The sequence below is a fragment of the Miniopterus schreibersii genome, assembly GCF_964146895.1.
Source record: "Miniopterus schreibersii genome assembly, chromosome: 7".
Taxonomy (NCBI): Eukaryota; Metazoa; Chordata; class Mammalia; order Chiroptera; family Miniopteridae; genus Miniopterus; species Miniopterus schreibersii.
Window position 1 is genome coordinate 64,945,277 of NC_138108.1, and position 19,184 is coordinate 64,964,460.

The 19,184-nt window shown below is 34.6% G+C and overlaps 1 protein-coding gene across 1 annotated transcript in view; it reads left to right on the forward strand.

Moving 5' to 3' along the window:
* The window catches only part of LRP1B (LDL receptor related protein 1B), a 1,542,074-nt gene that overhangs the window by 1,039,202 nt on the left and 483,688 nt on the right, over positions 1 to 19,184 (forward strand). The window contains exons 30-31 of the mRNA XM_081143443.1: positions 11,553 to 11,727; positions 12,586 to 12,680. Of these exons, the coding sequence (XP_080999569.1) occupies positions 11,553 to 11,727; positions 12,586 to 12,680 (270 nt within the window). The remainder of the gene's footprint in view (positions 1 to 11,552; positions 11,728 to 12,585; positions 12,681 to 19,184) is intronic.

Consider the following 19,184-nt stretch of genomic DNA (forward strand, 5'->3'; position numbering starts at 1 on the left):
GCCTGTTCAAATATTTATTTCAAACTTGCCATAAGAGAAGGGCCTTTCTTTAAAAAGCAAACACAAAGATTTCTTCTTTGTACAAGAATTTTTCTCAGGGAACATGGTTACATAATCACTGTTAGACTAGATTTTAGAGGACTGCCTAGGTAATGGTCATTAAAAATCTCAAGAGACCAGTTAAAAGGCATTGGTGCCTCCCATGACTGACAGTCTAATAAAAAAATGGTTCAAACACTTCATTATAAATGTAAAATACCTCCCAAAAGGCTCTGTGAATTTTATAAAGTAATAAATGTTCCACTTAAAAAAAACATTGGGGAACAATTTTGTCTCTAATTACAGATTGGTAACTGCTAGTAATTTGGTGAGTTTATCTTTGAGAAAATCGCAAGGACTAAATTCCATTTAGGGGACTCTGTTTACAATTCTTAAACAAAAATTAAATAATGATATTTTCTCACTAATACTACATATACTTATTAGGCTCAATGGTCATTAATTCTGTCACTTTAACAAATATTGGAATATTTTCTATAGAATAAGTGATTGAAGGAAGGCTAGCCTATGAGTTGTATGGAGCCAGAACGAGGGGGATGTGTCCTACAAACTGATGGAGCTAAAGAAAGAGAAACCAAATCATGCCCTTCCACCTTTATAGGATAAGTTGTTGATTTTCGTGTTAATTCTAAAAATAATGACACCCAAGGAAGTCTTTTAAGAAGGGTGCGGTTACATGATTAACTTTGCCTTTGGGAAAGATCACTCTAGCTGTTGTGTTTAGTAGAGAGTCGCAGAGGTCAGGGGTGGGTTGGTAGGTGAGCGCTGAACTGCAGGAGGCAAGTAAGGTGGTTGCTATAGTGATGTTAGCGGGAGATGATAGAAGCCTGGATCGCAGTGGAAACGACACAGGTAGAGCAATGCGGAGAGACGATAGAGATAGCAGAGTAAAAATAAGAAGGAACTTAATTAATTGAATATGAAGGTTGAAGGAGAACAAGCGTTGTAGAAGGATAACTCCCTCATTTCTGACCCCGCAAGTTGAACGGTGCTGTTTTTTCTTTTCTTCTACAGAGAAACCTTTTTGAGGGTTGATAGATCTTTCCATTAATAGAACAACTTGAGGTGAACTTTTGACAGTTCAGCTTCTGAACTCATCAAAGTCTCTCAATCCTGCCAATAATTGTACTTTATTGTATCCTTTCATCTTTTAGATTCCCTGTGAATGACTCTGACATTTCCCTTACTTCTTACACTGTTGGCCTCTGGATTTTCTTACTTCTGTCCTTCCTCTACTGGACATTTTCTTGAGAAACTCTTTCCTATCATCCTACGACTAAGTCTAATGTGAAACTAATTTCAAAACTCAGTGTCTAAACCATTCCCTATTGTTTTTTCCCTAGAAGACCATTTTCTGGGGGAAACTCTGGGACTCTTTGGGCATAGCTTTCATGAAGGGGACTGACAATAGTGTGCCTGCTTTGCTGTGCTCCATGTCCTGAAACACTAAGCTGTCCTTAATTTCTCTATTACCCACATGAGCTATTTGTTAGTGTGAATTGTGTAGGTATGCTTTGTTATAAGGATAAATACTAATGCACATTGGTTGTGCAAATCAACAAATATCTATGCACATTTTTATCAAATTTACATTTTTATGTATATTTGCCTCTTTGGAAAACAGAAGTTATTTATTCTAAGAAAAAAATGAATGACTATAACAATTCTTGGAAAATGTTCTTGCTAATAGACTGCAGCCCTACTTTCTGGTGGCAATTAATTCTTATACTTGAGTGTATCTGATTGGTCCAAATGTTTTTTGGTTATTCTTACTCTAAGTATATTTTTCCAATGTGATGAACCACTTAGCTGTCATTAGTGTGACAAGTACCATTATCTCATTTAATCTTGCAAACCTATTATTAAGAATTATTTCCACTCTGTAGATGAGAAAATTTTAGTTCACAGAAGCTAAAACTCTGCTTCAAAATGAAAGTGAGGGACAGAGACCATTCACATTTAAGACTATATGTTTAGAGCTCCTGTCATCTTCATTACTCTATAATAGGACTTGGGACGTCATCCCAGTTGAATAGGTGTAGTTCTTTTTAAGATAGTCCTGCAGCTCAATTGCCCATGAGTACTTAGGTACTGCCCAGAGTTATATCTTATTAGATAAAAGATTGACCCCCAAAACTCTCAAGTATTTCTTGTAATTAGCATAGTAAGAAAAAAAGAAATTAATATATCTTAGCATTTCTAATAGAAGCCAGGAGTAATATAGACTTTTCACAGTTTTATCATTACTTTATTTTATAAATCATTTATTCCTCATACAGTGCTTTGAGGTAAATGTTACTTTTTGCTGTTAAAGATGAGGAAGCGTTTTGTTCAGGTTGCAGAATAGCAAAACTTTGTTACATCCAAATTTGAATTAGACCTTTTGGGTCCAAAGATATGCTCTTTTTCCCTAAGTTTCCCTTCCTTTGACAAATAAGGAAACTCAGTAAGGTGGAGAACAGAAGCTTTGACATAATCACATGGTCTGTGCATTACATGCTTTATACACTGGGCGTTCTCTGTAGAGTTCATCTAGTTGTACCTGGGTGAAGGATGAGAGTTAGACCATGTGCTTGCTAACGATTTTATTGCTTATTCTGAACTATTAAGGAAAAGCTTTTAAAGACATGTTGGCAGGTTTATGAGATTCCAGGTCATTGTCAATAGAGTTTCATTTTTGTTGTTTCTTGGTGTGGGTTTGTTTGTTTGTTTGTTTGTTTGTTTGTTTGTTAAAGACCTCTTATGTATCTGATTATTCTAGAGCAAAGTATAAATTGTTCATCTTTGGAAAATTAAGGACTCAATTTGGGGCAAGTGCTATTGCTTGAGCAAAGCATTTTCTTAGTACTAGAATCCTTTACTTATCTGCATGAACTAAACTATTAGGGTGAGTTAAGCAGAAGCTACAATGAATAAAAGGAAGATGAATATAAATTAGACATGTATCTGTTTAACTCCTATAAGGAACGCTCTCACATGCTAGGAAATTATCGTATAATCATGGGCTCTTTTAAATGGCAAAAAATACAAGCCATTTAAACACTTCTTTTGATCACATTGCTATTATATGAAATTTAATTCTCAATGTAACTTTGAATCTAATTGGGCCTTTTTCAGATTAGATTTCCATCAGTACTTGAAATTATTATCTTCGTTTGCCAACAACTGTTTTGTCAGTGAGTACTAACGATTCATTCATTCCCTCTATTTTGCAAGACACCATATTTAGTTGTGCCCGGTAATAAAAACCGTCCCAGAGAGAATGAAAGAAATGAAAACAGATCAGTAATAACAATGAGATCTAGATTTTGGAAACAGGCTTTCAATTAATATAGAAAGTTTGGATGGGTAACATCTGTTGTTTTGCCTATTTCTGAATCGAATTTCAAATTTTTATTTTCACCCAGGAAGCCTTTTAGTGAAAGAATGTCACCATCTGTGACTTAAAAAAAAAAGAAAGGCAAAAATGACACCTATAAATGCCATTCCCTTAAGAACTACGTCTTGATAACAATAGATGCTAAATGATAAATACTTCCTATGTTTATTCTTTATCTTTTAGTTAGAAGGATATAAATGCCATTTTATTTTATTCCATAGGCTTTTTTTTTTTTTTACACCATATTCTGGATTCTATATCTGGGACTTTGGATGGGTTGGGCAATGGCTATTATTTAACTGAGGGTCCATGACCTCAAGGGTCTTCATATCTGGTGAAAGAATTAGTTGAATAACTAATTAAAACATAAGAATTAATGAAATAATGAGTTTAATATGGATGTAAAGTGCTTCTCACAGGCAAGTTCTTACATGAGATTACCAAAGTTCCCACTTAGGAAGTTGTAGTCAATGTAGGCCTGAGATGTCAGTAGATATAAATGTCTGGATACTTCAAAGAGGAGGAAGTAGCGAGGGGTCATTAGACTTTGTAGTAGAGTAAACTAGAAGGTTAATTTGATGGCAGATCACAGAAGGTCTTATACCCGTGAGGAATTGTTATTATTACATTTTCCCCTAGGAGGCAATGGAAAGCCGTTGAAGAATTTTACATATGGGTATAGGTGATTTGACCTCTTTTGAAGATAAATCAGGTGGACACCTGAAAATTTGATTGGATATGTGAGAAACTGTAAGTAAAGATACAGTTAGAAAGTTATAGAAATATTCTAATCTGAAATAAAAACTAGGCAAGAACAATGAGAGATATAAGGTGACAGACACCAAGTGTATGGTAGTTGTAAAAGTAATGAACCTGATAACTAACAGAAGTGAAATTGACCAGATAATTGGATGTTGGAGACAGTTATCCAGATGAGAATAAAAGAAGGAGAATTGCTTTTGACATTTCTCCAAATCATCAGTAAGTTGTTTCTCTAAGATAGGAATAATTATAGGTTTAGGACATTAAGATATAGAAAGATTATATAGACGTAAAATTTTGTTCTTTCTCTAGAAAAAAGTATAGATTTGAGATATATATATGTGTTAAAACGTATAAAACCAAGAGTTACAAGGCATAAAATTAGTGAGGATGAACATAGAAGACTTCTAAAGTATTTGTAATTTTCTATCTTAAGATGGATCATGCATTTATGGATGTTTTATTAACTTGTATAGCATGATATATATATACATATCCATATATGACATGTGAGATACATATATAGAGAGCATGAATCTAAGATATATGTGTATATATATTTATGTAGATAGATAGATGATAACAGATGATGATGATAGATGATAGATAGATAGATGATAGATAGATAGATAGATAGATAGATAGATAGATAGATATAGATAGATAGATAGATAGATAGATAGATAGATAGATAGATAGATAGATAGATAGATGATAGACAGATAGACAGATGATGATAGATGATAGATAGATGATAGATAGATAGATAGATATAGATAGATGATAGATAGACAGATAGATGATGATAGATTAGATAGATAGATACATAGATACATAGATGATAGATGATAGATGATAGATAGATAGATAGATAGATAGATGATAGATAGATAGATAGATAGATAGATGATAGATAGATAGATAGATAGATAGATAGATAGATAGATAGATAGATATCACAGTTTGTTTATACACACATTTGTTGTTGGGCATTTGGGTCATTTCTTCCTCTCGGTTATTGTGAAAATTACTACTATTGTACAAATATCTCTTTGAGACTCTTTTTTTAATTCTTTTGGGTATACAACACAGACACCATTAAACCATCAGGATATGATCTGAGAAATGTGTCATTAGGAGATATTGTCATTGTGCAGACATCACAGAATGTGTTTACACAAACTTGGATGGTATAGTTTACAACTGTAATTGTATGAGCTATACTTTCATAGGACTGGTAGTACAGTAGATTTGTTTACATCAACATCACCACAAACGTTGAGTAGTTGTAATGTGAGCCCTGACAGTTGGCTTGTCTTTCTGTAATGCAAGTGCCTGAGTTAAGCTTTGATTGCTTAAGATATCCATTTCAAAGAAGCATCATCCCCTTCTGGAAAATTATCTTGAATGAACACATTGCCAGTCACACAACTAGATAAAGAGCCAGGCCCCCTCTGCACTGAGGCTCCTCCTATTCGATATCTTTGTTGATTTCTCTAACTGACCATTTAAGCTACTTTTTTTTTTCCTCTTCTTGTGCTTTAAATTCTTGATCTTATGTTTTAAATTCACCAACAAAGAGTGAGCCCTTGAAACCCAATATCTCACCCCAGATCCCAGTAAAAGCAGAACTCCACTCCCCTGTGGTCAGCATGCACCCTTCCCACCAACCTCATTGTGTGCCTTTTGGCATGCTTTGGACATTTCTGAGCCTGTGAGTAATAAACTCTTTTTCACTTCAAGGTTTGCTAATGGTTACTGCTGAAGGGTGTCTTATAATTGTAATAAGATCTCAAAGTGTCTGTCCAGTTATAACATTGGTCTAGAAAGGGCAGGTGTCTGTGGAAAGCTCACCAGGAACCAGGTGAGTGCCTCCAGGCATTTCTAGCCAATGGCTTTACTATCAATAGACCGATATCAGCACAGAATAGAAATGCCTTGTGCCACCACGTTAGGCACCTGCTATGTCACTATGGCTACAATGCCACTAGGTAACAGGAATTTTTAGCTCCATTATAATCTTATGGGACCACCTTCATATATGCGGTTTGTCCTTGACCAAAATACCATTATGCACTGCTTGACTATATACCCAAATGTGGAATTGTTAGATAATAAGGTTATTCTATTTTTAGTTTTTTGAGGAACTGCCACACCATCTCCCACAGAGGTCGTACCATTTCATATTCTCACCAATAATACACAAGAGTTCCAATGTTTTCAGATCTCTCTTAGCACTTGTTATTTTCTGATTTTTTTTTTTTATAGTAGTGATTCTAATGGGTGTGAGGTGGAAGCTAATGGTGATTTTGATTTTTATTTCCTAATGATTAGTGAGGCTGAGCATCTTTTCATGATGGCATTTCTATATCTGTTTCTGGATAAATGTATATTTAAGTATTGTGCCCTTTTTTAAAACAAATTATTTGTTTTTTGTTGTTGCAGTAGTATGATAATTTTGTTGACTGCAAATTCCAAGTTCAAAGTTGTTTTCTTTGGGTCTTTTCCATATACCACCCCACTGTCTTATGGCATCCCTCATTGCTATCAAGAATCTCCATGCTTCTCTGTCATTTGGTTTTGGGTCTTTTTCTTCTTGTCTTTTTGGCTGTTTTTCATATCTTACTTTTCCTCAATATACACATATATTTAAAAACATATCTTTATTGATTTCAGAGAGAGGAAGGGAGAGGGAGAGAGAGAGAAACATCAATGATGAGAGAGTCATTGATCAGCTGCCTCCTGCACGCCCCCAACTGGGGATTGAGCCCACAACCTGGGCATGTGCCCTGATGGGGAATCGAACCGCCATCTCCTGGATCCAAGGTTGATGCTCAATCACTGAGCCACGCCAGGCCAGGCAAGACAGTATTTTTTATTGAGCCACTTAGGGTCTTGTTCCTCATAGGAGGTCAGGTCTTTCATCAGCCTGGGGAGCAAAAAACCAAAAAACCTTCCAATGTCCTCTGACCATTTTTTCTAACCCAGTCTTTCTATCCCCACCTTTGCAAACTGACTACATGTCTAGACCATTCATTCTAACCTCCAACTCACTTAACCTTTTTGTTTCTCTGTGCTGGCTCTGCCTACATTTCTTCCATTTGCCTTGTAGTTCACTAGTTAAACTGCATAATAAGTGGCTAGTTAATCAACCTGATATATTTTTTTTGATATTGTATTTTTAAAACTATTTACAAGTTATTTTGGGTTCTCATTTATCTCTTAAGAGAATTTAAATAAATAAATTATTGCACCTTGCTTATTATTTAAAAGTATATTTTTTCTTTAAAATACTCCACTCATTTTTCCTTATTTTACACATAATAATTTAAAACCATGTAAGTTTTGGAGCTTTAAAGATGTTGTTTATTTTTCTCTTCACAATTTCTTTTATGTCTTATTTCTTTGTGTGTGTTTTAATGTTTTTGTTCTGATCTATCTTGAGAATGAACTCCATCTATGAAAATTATGAGGGCCAGGGTAGAAGAATTTATTTCTTCCATAAAGGATTTTAATTTGATACTGCTGGAGGGAAAGTGAGTCCCTATAATCTAGGAATTACTTCAATTTGACTTCTCTCCTCCCCAACCAGTGACTACCTATAGATATACTAGTTATCTCTTGCTTGAGAAGACCTATGCTTATTTTTATTTTTATTTTTTTTGTAGCAAGAGAAAGGACATAGAAAACTAAGTTTTGTTTTTATTTTAAAATATTCTCCTTTTTAAGCAGGTAGATCTTTTCCCCAGTGTCCTATCACTGATGATTTAGACCCTTCTGATAAATCTTAGTTTGTTTTTGGTTTGTTCTCCTACTCTTTGTGAGTTAAGGTCTGCACCCTCTGAACTGAGCAACTGCTAAGCCATGAATCCCTAGATTCTCATTACTAGGTTTTGTCCCTACGGCTGCAGTAGCCTCTGTATTCGCTTTTGCCTTCCTGTATGGTTTTAACTAACGAATGAATGTGTGTTAACCCTTAGAAATTTTCTGTCTTATGATCTCAACAATGCACTTAGGAGTCATAACTTACCATGAATCAAGGAATTTTGTGTCAATAAAGGGCTTTTCAAAATATCTAATCTGCCTACTAGTTTAAGAAGAGAGAGTCCCCAGGCATAGAAAATTAAACTTCCTGAGTAACTTGCTGAGAGGTCATGGTCTGACTTACTTGAAAACAAGAATTAAGAGTCAGAATTTATTATTTCCATATTTTTATCATGGAAAAAACTATTGTTAAACATATGGTATCACCATCTTTATGGTGAATTTATCAGGGTACTTTAAAACAACTAGACTTGGATGTTATAGATGGTTAAAAAAAAGACATAAGTTTTATTTTAGACATAAAGCTGATAATTAGGAACTCTATCCAATCTAGTTATTAAAATAAAGGATAGAGAATAGGAATTGAGATTGCCTGAGTATTTGTTTAGATATGTACTAGTGAAAATAAACTTAAGGACTTTACATCTGACATTTCTAGCTCAGCTCACAGGTATCTTTAAAATCATTGATTGTGCATGTTACGAATTTATTCATCAATTCATTAATGATATTTATTTTTAAGGCAATGTTGTATATATTTGAGGATGAGAGCTATAAAGATAAACTGGCAAGGAGCCTGCCCTCAAGAAGTATATGTGAGAGTAGTAATATGTCAGCAAATAACTATCACATTATGTTCAAAGACAGCCAGATAATTCCTTATAGGTTGGAAAGGACAGGACAAGTCTGGAAATCTGAAAACACATCAATATGACTGAGGTGTAAAGTAATTGTTAAAAATAGTGAGAAATAAGGTTGAGAAGGTAGTTACATTCAGATTAATGGAAAGCCAGGCTAAGGAATTTAGACATCACTTTCTAAATGGTTTGAAGTCATTGAATGCCTTGGGGCAAACAAAGGTCATGATGGAGAGCTCTCTAGTCAGAAAAATAACCTGCCAGCAACTAAATCAACTGCTTGAAAGAGGAAGAAGACTGGGTGCTGTTGCAGTATTAAAGATAGAAGTAGATTTGAGAGAAAATGAACCATACAATTGGCAAGGACTAAATAGGTATTAATCGCTTACATGCGATGTGACTAGCTTTCCAATTTAACAACGCGAGTCTTCTCCAGGCCATGTGATTAGGACTCAGTCAGAAGTGAATAAAAGTATTTTGAGCAGCAGACACACACACACAAATAAAAGAAATAAAAGAAAAGAAAAGAAAACCATGTATTTTAGAGGAAATAAAAGTTAATTCATGATTTTTCCCAATACCAAGCAATCTAGGGTAAAAATACAGAATATATTAAGTCCTTGGATTGACAAAATAACCTCAACCCTGCATTACAGTCCATAACTATCCATCATCTACTAAAATATTCACAGCCATCATATGTATTTTTATAATTAGCCTAATTTCCAATAAGAAAAAAAAGCCAAAATTCAAGTGACTCGGTTAAAGACAAAAAATAAGCACACAACCTAAAGCATGAAGCCAAATCTTCTCGTTGTAGAAGTACTCTCTCTCTCTCAGCAATTGATTAAGCCCAGAGGGTGAAGGAGAAGAAGAATAAACATCCTGGGGGAGGCAAATAATTTTCAGACATGCAGATTTAGCTTTAGAGAGGCGCTGTGGCTCCGTGGCTGAGCCTGGGCCTGTGAACCAGGGGGCTCCTGTTGGATTCAGGTCGGGGCACCTGCTGGGTCTGGGGGCTCCATTCCCAGGAGAGGGTGTGCAGGAGGCAGCCGAAGGCTGATTCCCTCACATTTCTCTCTCTCTCCCGCGCCCCTCCTCTCTCTGAAATCAATACATATCCTAAAAAAAGAAAAGGGGGGAAAAAGAGAAGAAAATAGGGAACTGAGTAAGGATAATTAAAAATAAAAATAAATTTCAAGTTTTGAATTCAAGTCCACATTCAAAATCCACCCATGTACCCGTAAATTAAAGATGAAAGGTAACTTGCAGAGTGAGAGGGTGTTGATTAAAGGAGTAATTGAAACATGAGAAATAATCTTCTAAGGGCACTGTCATTAAAAGTTATTTAGAAATAATAAAAGGATTTTTGAGCAGGAAAGCTGGCTTGGTGGAGATTGAAGGACATCCGCTGGGGCGGAGCCTCCAAAGCCAGCACTGCACTTCATCTCAGACCCAGAGCTGCCAGGCCTCCGCGTCTTGCTTTGTTTTTTTTAATTTTAAACTAGTTGGCAAATTTTACAATCTGGAGTCTGTACTTTCAGGTGAAAATCTAGTTTTGTGGCATTTTTGAAAATGATAAGTAGGAAGAGGTAGCAATCCGATGAGCTAAGTAGCCGCTGCCCTGGGGCTCTGGAAGCACTGAGACAGGAACCAGGCCCTGGAGCAGTGGCAGAGCCCCTGGGGACAGTTGGCACTTGCAGAACCTTGGACCCTCCCTGCACCTACTCGATCAGAATCTTCATTTTAACCGTCTCCAGCTGCCTTGTAAGTTTGAGTAACACCGGTCTAGAGAACTCGGAATGTACAATATGCTAACAAATTTTAAATTTTGTAAAATCAAGGCAAGGCCGAGTTAGACTTATCAAATGCCACAGATAGGGGTCTAAGCTGGCCTACTTTATATGTTAATATGCTAAAAAGATTTTCTAGTATCTATCATTGTTAAGACTTTGTTTCTTTAATTAAACTGTGCAATTGTATTTAAGCTTGAATTCCATCATGTTTTTTAAAGATGCCTAATTGAATAACCAAGGGATAACCACCCAAATATTCATATTGGCTGTAACGGACTGAAACTTAATTAGATTTCAGTAATTTCTGTAGAATCCACCTTGGAGGAATGTTAAAAAGGATTTTAGTTTCTTTGTTCATATCTCCGTCAATTTCTGTTAATTATCTATTTTGAAAGAAGTTCAAGTCTATTAATTCTTTTAGGAAAGTTGAATTGTCTTATTTCATTTCAGTAACAAATTAGCAGTTAAAACAAAATCGCCCATTTGTTGATGGTCCACAAGTACTTTCTCCTAACTAGAAAGATGTGCTACCAACTGGAGAAACTATTACTCTAATTTGAATTTTGTCACCTTGGTCCACAGGACTTCAGTTTGTGTCTGCTCCTAAGTGTTTACTAGTGAATCACAGATTGTTAGTGTAATTTCAATGTTAATTGAGGCGTCAGGTTTCAAATGGCTCAGCAGTAAGACATTAATGATTATTCATGCCTTAAGAAGGGCCAGGAAGGGAATGAGATTACAGTCTTGTACAATTTTAGCTAACAAATTGAAGTGTGAATTAAAATTTCCCTGAGACAGAAAATAACGTACTTGGAAAGCCTAAAGAATGAGAAACTTCATTTACTTTTAATTTTTCTCTTTCCTGTTTTATAGATATTCAGAGTATCAGAGGGCTAGCAGTGGATTGGGTCTCACGGAATTTATATTGGATTAGCTCAGAATTTGATGAAACACAGATTAATGTGGCGCGACTAGATGGCTCTTTGAAAACCTCAATTATCCATGGAATCGATAAGCCACAGTGTCTTATAGCTCACCCAGTCAGGGGGTAAAGTATGATTATTTTTTAAATTTTTCTAAAATTTCTCACACCTTTGCTCTGATTTTTTTAACATAAAAAAAAACCTTTGTCACTTTGTAAATTATAGAATTGTCTATCCATTATGCTGTATACCTGAAACTAATATAAAATAATGTTGAATGTCTAGTACCTGCAAATAAAATTTTAAAAATCTTAATTTAATTCAAGGGAGCACATATATAAGCTATACAGCCAGAAAAGCAAATGTGAATATGGGAATTGTAAAAGGGATCCCTGGTTAGAGATTTTTGTTATATGCATAAAATCAGATTTGTGTACATTATTGTAAAATCTCATTAATTTATGCTTTTGCACAAATTGTTAATAACATTTGCCTCATGTTGCCATCCCAAATAGATTAGATTCTCCCATCTACTAGTTAGTCATCATGTTCCCACAAAGAGAGCTTGTGTAGAGCTAAAAGAAATTCTTTCTCCTTAGCACTTTCAATGGGAATGGCTGAAATGACTGTTCTTTCTAAGATGCCTGCTTTCTTGAAGCCGAGAAAATTCAATGTTGATGAATTATTTTTAATGGAAATAATTTACTGTAGTCATAGTTAAATATTCAGTTGTGAATGTAGGAGGTAAAAAGAAGTAAGATAATTGTCCTTCAGTTTCAAGAAAAAGCAAGAGTGATGCTTTCTTCCAAGACAAATATGAAGGTTACTGTAATTAAGTGGCTCAACAATTTGGGGCCTTCCTGAAAAGAATGAATCCTGGGCCAAAAATTTACTTGATGTCAATTTTGTTCTTTTGTGTTTGTTTCTAGTCAAAAAGTAGGTGTACATCTAATATATTTAATCCATATCTTTTTTGAATTAAGGAAACTCTACTGGACAGATGGAAACACAATTAACATGGCAAACATGGATGGCAGTAATAGCAAGATTCTCTTTCAAAATCAGAAAGAACCAGTTGGTAAGGTTTTTCTGTTTGTTTTTTTGTTTTTTGCTTTTATTTTTAAATAATCACTACAGGGTTTAATATGAGAAAACTGTACTTGTACAATGTATCTTTGATCTAGAGCCTGAAAGAAAATATTACAGATTAGTAATAGAAATTAAATTAGGAATTTTTCAATCTTATTAAATCCATTGGTCCATGTGAGATAAAGGAAAAAATCAATCTTTTTTTTGGATAAAAAGAAAAGTCTTTTGACAAGAGACCTTTTATAATGTCTTAAGCACTGAAGTTGCTTAAAACTTAATGTGATTATAAATAACTTATTCTCACTGGTGACTGTGATGTGTTGCAACAGTGCCAATATAAGGTACTGAGACTTCCCCATCATTATTGTGCCATAATTCATAGTTACAGTGATTTGAGTTTAAGTAGCTACTATTTGGTCTCCATTCACTCTGAGGTGTGTTTATTTAGTTTGTTTTTATACTTTTGCCAACCACCGTAAATTATTTGCTAAAATGCCATGGTGCTGAAAGAGAGCTTTGACTTTATTCCCATAAAATATATTTGAAAATTTGAAGTAAAATGGTCCTTTAGAAAATTACGTTATATACTTAAACATAGATATCTATACATTAATATTCTTTTCACACTATAATCATTCTTCCCTCATAATTTCTAATATTTCCTGGAGAGGCAAGAATTATCATATTGCTTATTTGTCATCTCAAAGTACCTTAAAAGAATAATCCATTGGCTCAGTGGTTAGAGCGTCAGCCCTCACACGGAACGGTCGCAGGTTTGATTCCTGGTAAAGGACACATATCTGGGTCGCAGGTTCAGTCCCCAGCCCCCAGTCAGGGTGCATGCAGGAGGCAACCAATCCATGTGTCTCTCTCACATCGATGTTTCTTTCTCCCTCTTTCTCTCCCTTACCCTCTCCCTTTTCCTTTCTTCTTCCCTCTCCTTTCCACTTTCTCTAAAAAAAAAAAGAAAAAATCAATGGAAAAAATATATCCTTGGGTGAGAATTAATAAAAAAATCCATTAATGGATCTGCATTTTGATATTATGTTAAATGTGCAAATAATGGAATATATAAAAGAAAATCATAATTTTGCTTTTGAGTTGCATAAAGTATAGTTTTAGTTTGGGAGTAAAATCAATATACCATGAAGTTTTTAAGCAAATTTTTGTTTGTTTGTGTTTTGTTTTAGAAGTGTGGAAGTATACTTACTTGAAGTAGATCATTTTTAATAGTGATGAATCAATAAAGGTGTAGTATCAAGAATATTTACAATAAATAATTTTTTCATGTGTAAACATCTGATATAAAATGATACTCTTAACAGTTGTTTTCTGTGGACCGTTTGTTCTAAGATTTCATACACAATTGAAATTCAAAGTAGTATTAGAAATTAAAGGCAAAATGGAACGCTAATATACTTCTGTGTGAAATATCATAGAACAAAAGAAACAAGGGGTTGTAAAGATTAGGACCCATACAAAGGACTTAACAACCAATTCAGTTAGCACTTATCTGGAGTTGTTTAGAATATTTAATATGTAAAAATGAGTATGATGGAAATAACATGAGCAAATAAATTCCTTATATTGTAATGTAGTAGCTTTAAGTTATACCACAATGTTAATATACATGCTTGTTTCCTTAATGGGGAAAACCTTATCTTCTTTAATACTCAATATCCATTTCTCTACTCAAAATAAATTAAAGAAAAAAACCTAACAGCTTATATAAGAAAAGTTTGCAAGAAAGAAATTTAGTGTTGCTATTTACACTTTGTAGTTGGTCCCTCAGGTGTCATTACCAAATGATATTTTTAAGTGAATATAGATGGTGATTAAAGTGAATTCAGAATGACAATTTTTAATTTTAATTTGTGCAGGATATACTATTTTACCAAGAAAAAACAACAACACCAGAATCTTTGTTACAAACTATACCTTAAATTAGAATTGAATATGGCTTTTGAGTCAGAAATGTATTCAATAAACAGATTTTTCAGTATCAGATTCCTGTATTAAGTCTATTGATAAGAATTTGACACTGTCCTCCTAAAGGTTGCAGGAAACTAAATCATTTTGGATTTCATTAAGTAAATTTAACTTAGTGACCTTGAGCAAGTTACTGCTAGCTTGTGGTGTTTGCTTTCCTCATCTGTAAAATCAAGAAAAAGTGTCTATTTTATAAAGTGCTCATGAGAATTGAATGAATAAAAGTTATGGGATCATCTGGCCTTTAATAATAGAACCTTAAGCAGTAGTAATGGGAGGTATATTGGGTCCAATAGACTGGAATGTGAATGATTTGAATGTCTACAGTATTAAGAGTATAAATGAGTTCAGTGAAGAGTAATCATGGAATAGGTTGCATAGAAATCTTGCAGAAGAATACATGTTTTTTACAGCTTAAAATTCAATACTGAGTTTCCCTTTCTGATAGTTCATTATTGGTGTATAAAAATGCAACTGATTTCTGGATGTTTATTCTGTATCCTGCTACTTTACTGAATTCACTATCAGTTCTAGTAGTTTATTGGGGGAATCTCTAGGATTCTCTACATGCAGTATCATGTCATCTGCAAATAAGGACAGTTTTACATCCTCCTTTCCTATTTGGATGCATTTTCTTTCCCCTTCTTGTCTGATCACTGTGGCGAGGACTTCCAGTACTATGTAGAATAAGAGTGGTGAAAGGACATCCTGTCTTGTTCCCAGTCTTAGGTGAAATGCTTTTAGTTTATGTCCATTGAGTATGATGTTTGCTCTGGGTTCGTTATATATGGCCTTTATTATGTTGGGGTATTTTCCTTCTATTCCCACTTTGCTGAGAGTTTTTATCATAAATGGGTGCTGGATTTTATAAAATGCTTTTTCTGCATCTATAGATATGATTATGTGGTTTTTATTCTTCATTTTGTCTATGTGATGTATCACATTTATTGATTTGCGGATGTTATACCAACCTTGCATCCCCAGAATAAATCCAACTTGATCATGGTCTATGATCTTTTTAATGTATTGCTGGATCCGGGTTGCTAATATTTTGTTGAGGATTTGAGCATCTATGTTCATCAGGGATATTGGCCTATACTTTTTTTTTCTTCGTAGTGTCTTTCCTTGGTTTTGAAATTAGGATAATGCAGGCCTCATAAAATGAACTTGGGCATCTTTGCTCCCCTTTAACTTTTTGGAATAGTTTGAGAAGGGTAGGTGTTAGCTCTTCTCTGAATGTTTGGTGAAATTCACCTGTGAAGCCATCTGGTCCAGGAATTTTGTTTGTTGGGACTTTTTTTATTATTGCTTAAATTTCACTAGTTATAACCTGTCTATTCAGATTCTCTGGTTCTTCCTTATTCAGATTTGGAAGATTGTATGTTTCTAGGAATTTATCTGTTTCTTCCAGATTGTCCAATTTGTTGTCATAAAGTTGTTCGTAATATTTTCTTACAATCCTTTGTTTCTTTGGTGTCAGTTCCTTCTCTTTTTTAATTTCTGATTTTATTTACTTGGGTCCTCTCTTTTTTTTTCTGCATGAGTCTGGTTAAAGGTTTTTCAATCTTGTTTATCTTTTCAAAGAACTAACTCTTGGTTTCACTGATCTTTAGTATTTTTTAGTGCTCTTTCATTTTTTTCTGCTCTGATTTTTATTATTTCTTTCCTTCTGCTCACATCGGTCTGCTTGTTGTGGTTTGTTTGTTTTTTTAAATTCTTTTAGGTATAAAGTTAAAATGTTTATTTGATTTTTTTTTTCTATTTCTTGAGATAGGGCTGTCATGCTCTTTATGAACCGTTTAGAGCTGTATTTGCTGTGTTCCATAGATTTTAGGTTGTTGTGGTTTCATTTTAATTTGTTTTAGGGCAGGCTTTGATTTTTCCTTGATCTTATTTTTAGCCCATTCATTGTTTAGTAACATGTTATTTAGCCTCCATGTCTTTGTGTGTTTTTCAGTTTCCTTCTTGTGATTGATTTCTAGTTTCATACAATTACAGCCAGAGAAGATGCTTGATATGATTCAGTCTTCGAGAATTTATTGAGACTTGTTTTGTGTCCTAAAGTGGTCTATCATAGAAAACGTTCCATGTGCACTTGAAAAGAATGTATATCCTGCTTCTGCTTTGGGGTAAAATGCTCTGAATATATCAATTATAGGTCCATCTGGTCTAGTGTTTCATTTAAGGCTGTCATTTCATTGTTGATTTACTGTCTGAAAGTTCTCTCCACTGATGTCAATGGGGTGTTAAAATACCCTAATATGACCGTATTACTGTCAGTCTTTCCCTTTATGTCCATCAAGATTTGCTTTATATATTTAGGTGTTTCTATGTTGGGTGCATAAATGTTTACAAAGGTTATATCCTCTTGTTGGATTGATCCATTTATTATTATGTAGTGTCTTTGTTTGGAGCTATCAGTGGTCCACAGTTTGTGGCTACTTCTTCTGGGCCTGGGGGCAGATCAGCAAAAGTCTCAAAGTACCCCAAGATCTGCTTCTGCATGCCTCTACCTTTCTGTTAAAGTCAGTCACTGGAAGAGCTTCTGGCTATACTCCTCCCAAGGGTATAAACTCCATAGGATGGGGTAATAGGGATTTCAGAGGGTGGAGCTATTGCTTTGCCTTAGGCTGATGCCACATAGAGGGGAGTGCTCCACCCAAGAAAGATGGCATCTTCAATATGGAAGAATGGCTCTCTACAGGAATCCTGATTCCTGATTCTTCATCTCTCTCTCCAGAGCCACAAACCAGACTCTTCTCACATGACTCTAGTCCACTTTGCACTCCTTCTTCCAGAGCCCAGGGTGAAGGACTGCAAATGAAATTTTATGCATTGGCCCTTTAAGAGAGTGCCTGTGTCTCTAAAAGATTCCTGTGTCTCCTTGACATACAGAAACCTCACTGCTTTTCCACAACCAGATGTTGTGTAAGTGCCTCTTTTTTGCTTTGGTTCTCTGGCTGGGGAGCCCATGTTTTTCAGGGGAAACCCCCCACTGATTAGATATCCCTCTGGAACCTCAACTATTGTCTGTGGGAAGTGAGGCCAGAACTTTTCGCATCTCCACCCTTCCTACCAGTCTCAATGTGGCTTCTTCTGCAAATCCTTGGTTATAAGATTTCTCTTCAGCTAGTCTTCAGTTGGTTAGGTTATAAGATTTCTCTTCAGCTAGCCTTCAGTTGGTTAGGTTATAAGATTTCTCTTCAGCTAGTCTTCAGTTGGTTATTCAGGATGGTTTTCTAGAATTTAGTTGTAATTCTAGTTTGGTCCTGGGAGGAGGTGAGTGTAGCTTTGACCTTACTCTACTGCCATCATGGCTGCTGTAGCTCTTGATGTGGTTTGCAAAGAGGTGTTACTTACAAGTTCCTCCTGGTAACTTTCTACTTTTAGCTTACTGACCATGTTACCTAGGAGCTAAGATTGATAATCTCTGCATTGTTGCATGAGAGCTTATGTTATTCATATGTAAATGCAACAAATCATGTTATCATTTATGCTTTCAAAATCTGGATACTTTGCAGCAAATCCCCTGTCTGCTGTATTCTACCACAGATATCTTTATTTTAGATGAAGGAAGAAAATGAAATGATGAAGTCTTCCCCTTCCTCTATTCTTCCCCAGTTCCCTACAATAAGCAGTGTTTCTATGTTGGTAGGTTTCCACATCTCTTTTGATAACATTTACCACCCTTAATTGCCACTCCAAATTAAGAATTGAATTGTTCATAGTGTAAGGTACAAGAGGAAGAATGAACTTCATATATCTGGAAACTAGGGAAAACTTATACCGATTTTTTTCATTCACATAAAGCATTCTTTTTGCTGTGTTTTGGGGAAACCAAGGTTGGCAAAGAGTTACTTTGGCAAGCCAAACAAATCTGGATTTGAATATGTGCTTTGATGTTTATTAATTGTGCAATTTTAAATATTTCTCTTATCTTTTCTAAGGCTCAGTTTCATTGTCTATAAGATGGAGATATTGTCTATAAAGGTATTTTCTACCTTTTGAAGTACTTTTTTAATTAAAGACATATATGCAATATCTTATGCTCTAGTAATGCCATACTTATATACTCTAGAGAATTGTTCATATATATGTATTGAAAGAAACAAGTTCAAGGATGTTCAATGAATCATTGTTCACAATAAAAAAAAAATTGAAAAAAGTGTAAATCTTCATAAAAAATAAGTAAATAAATTCAGCATGTTTATGTGCTGAAATATTGTATATATCTACAGATATGTTTATTTATATACAAGTATATAAAGACATAAATAAATCTCAAAAGCATTGAGTGGAAAAGTTATTAGCAGAATTATATGGTATGATACTATTTTTATAACTTCAAAATGAAACATACACCATTAATATACATTAGTCCTGGTGCACGTTTTTATAAAACTATGGAAAAAGTAAACGGGAACTTATGCAGACCAATTTTATAATGACAGTTATCTTTGTAAAGGAGCAATAATGACATGCAAAAGGGAATTTTTATCTTTAC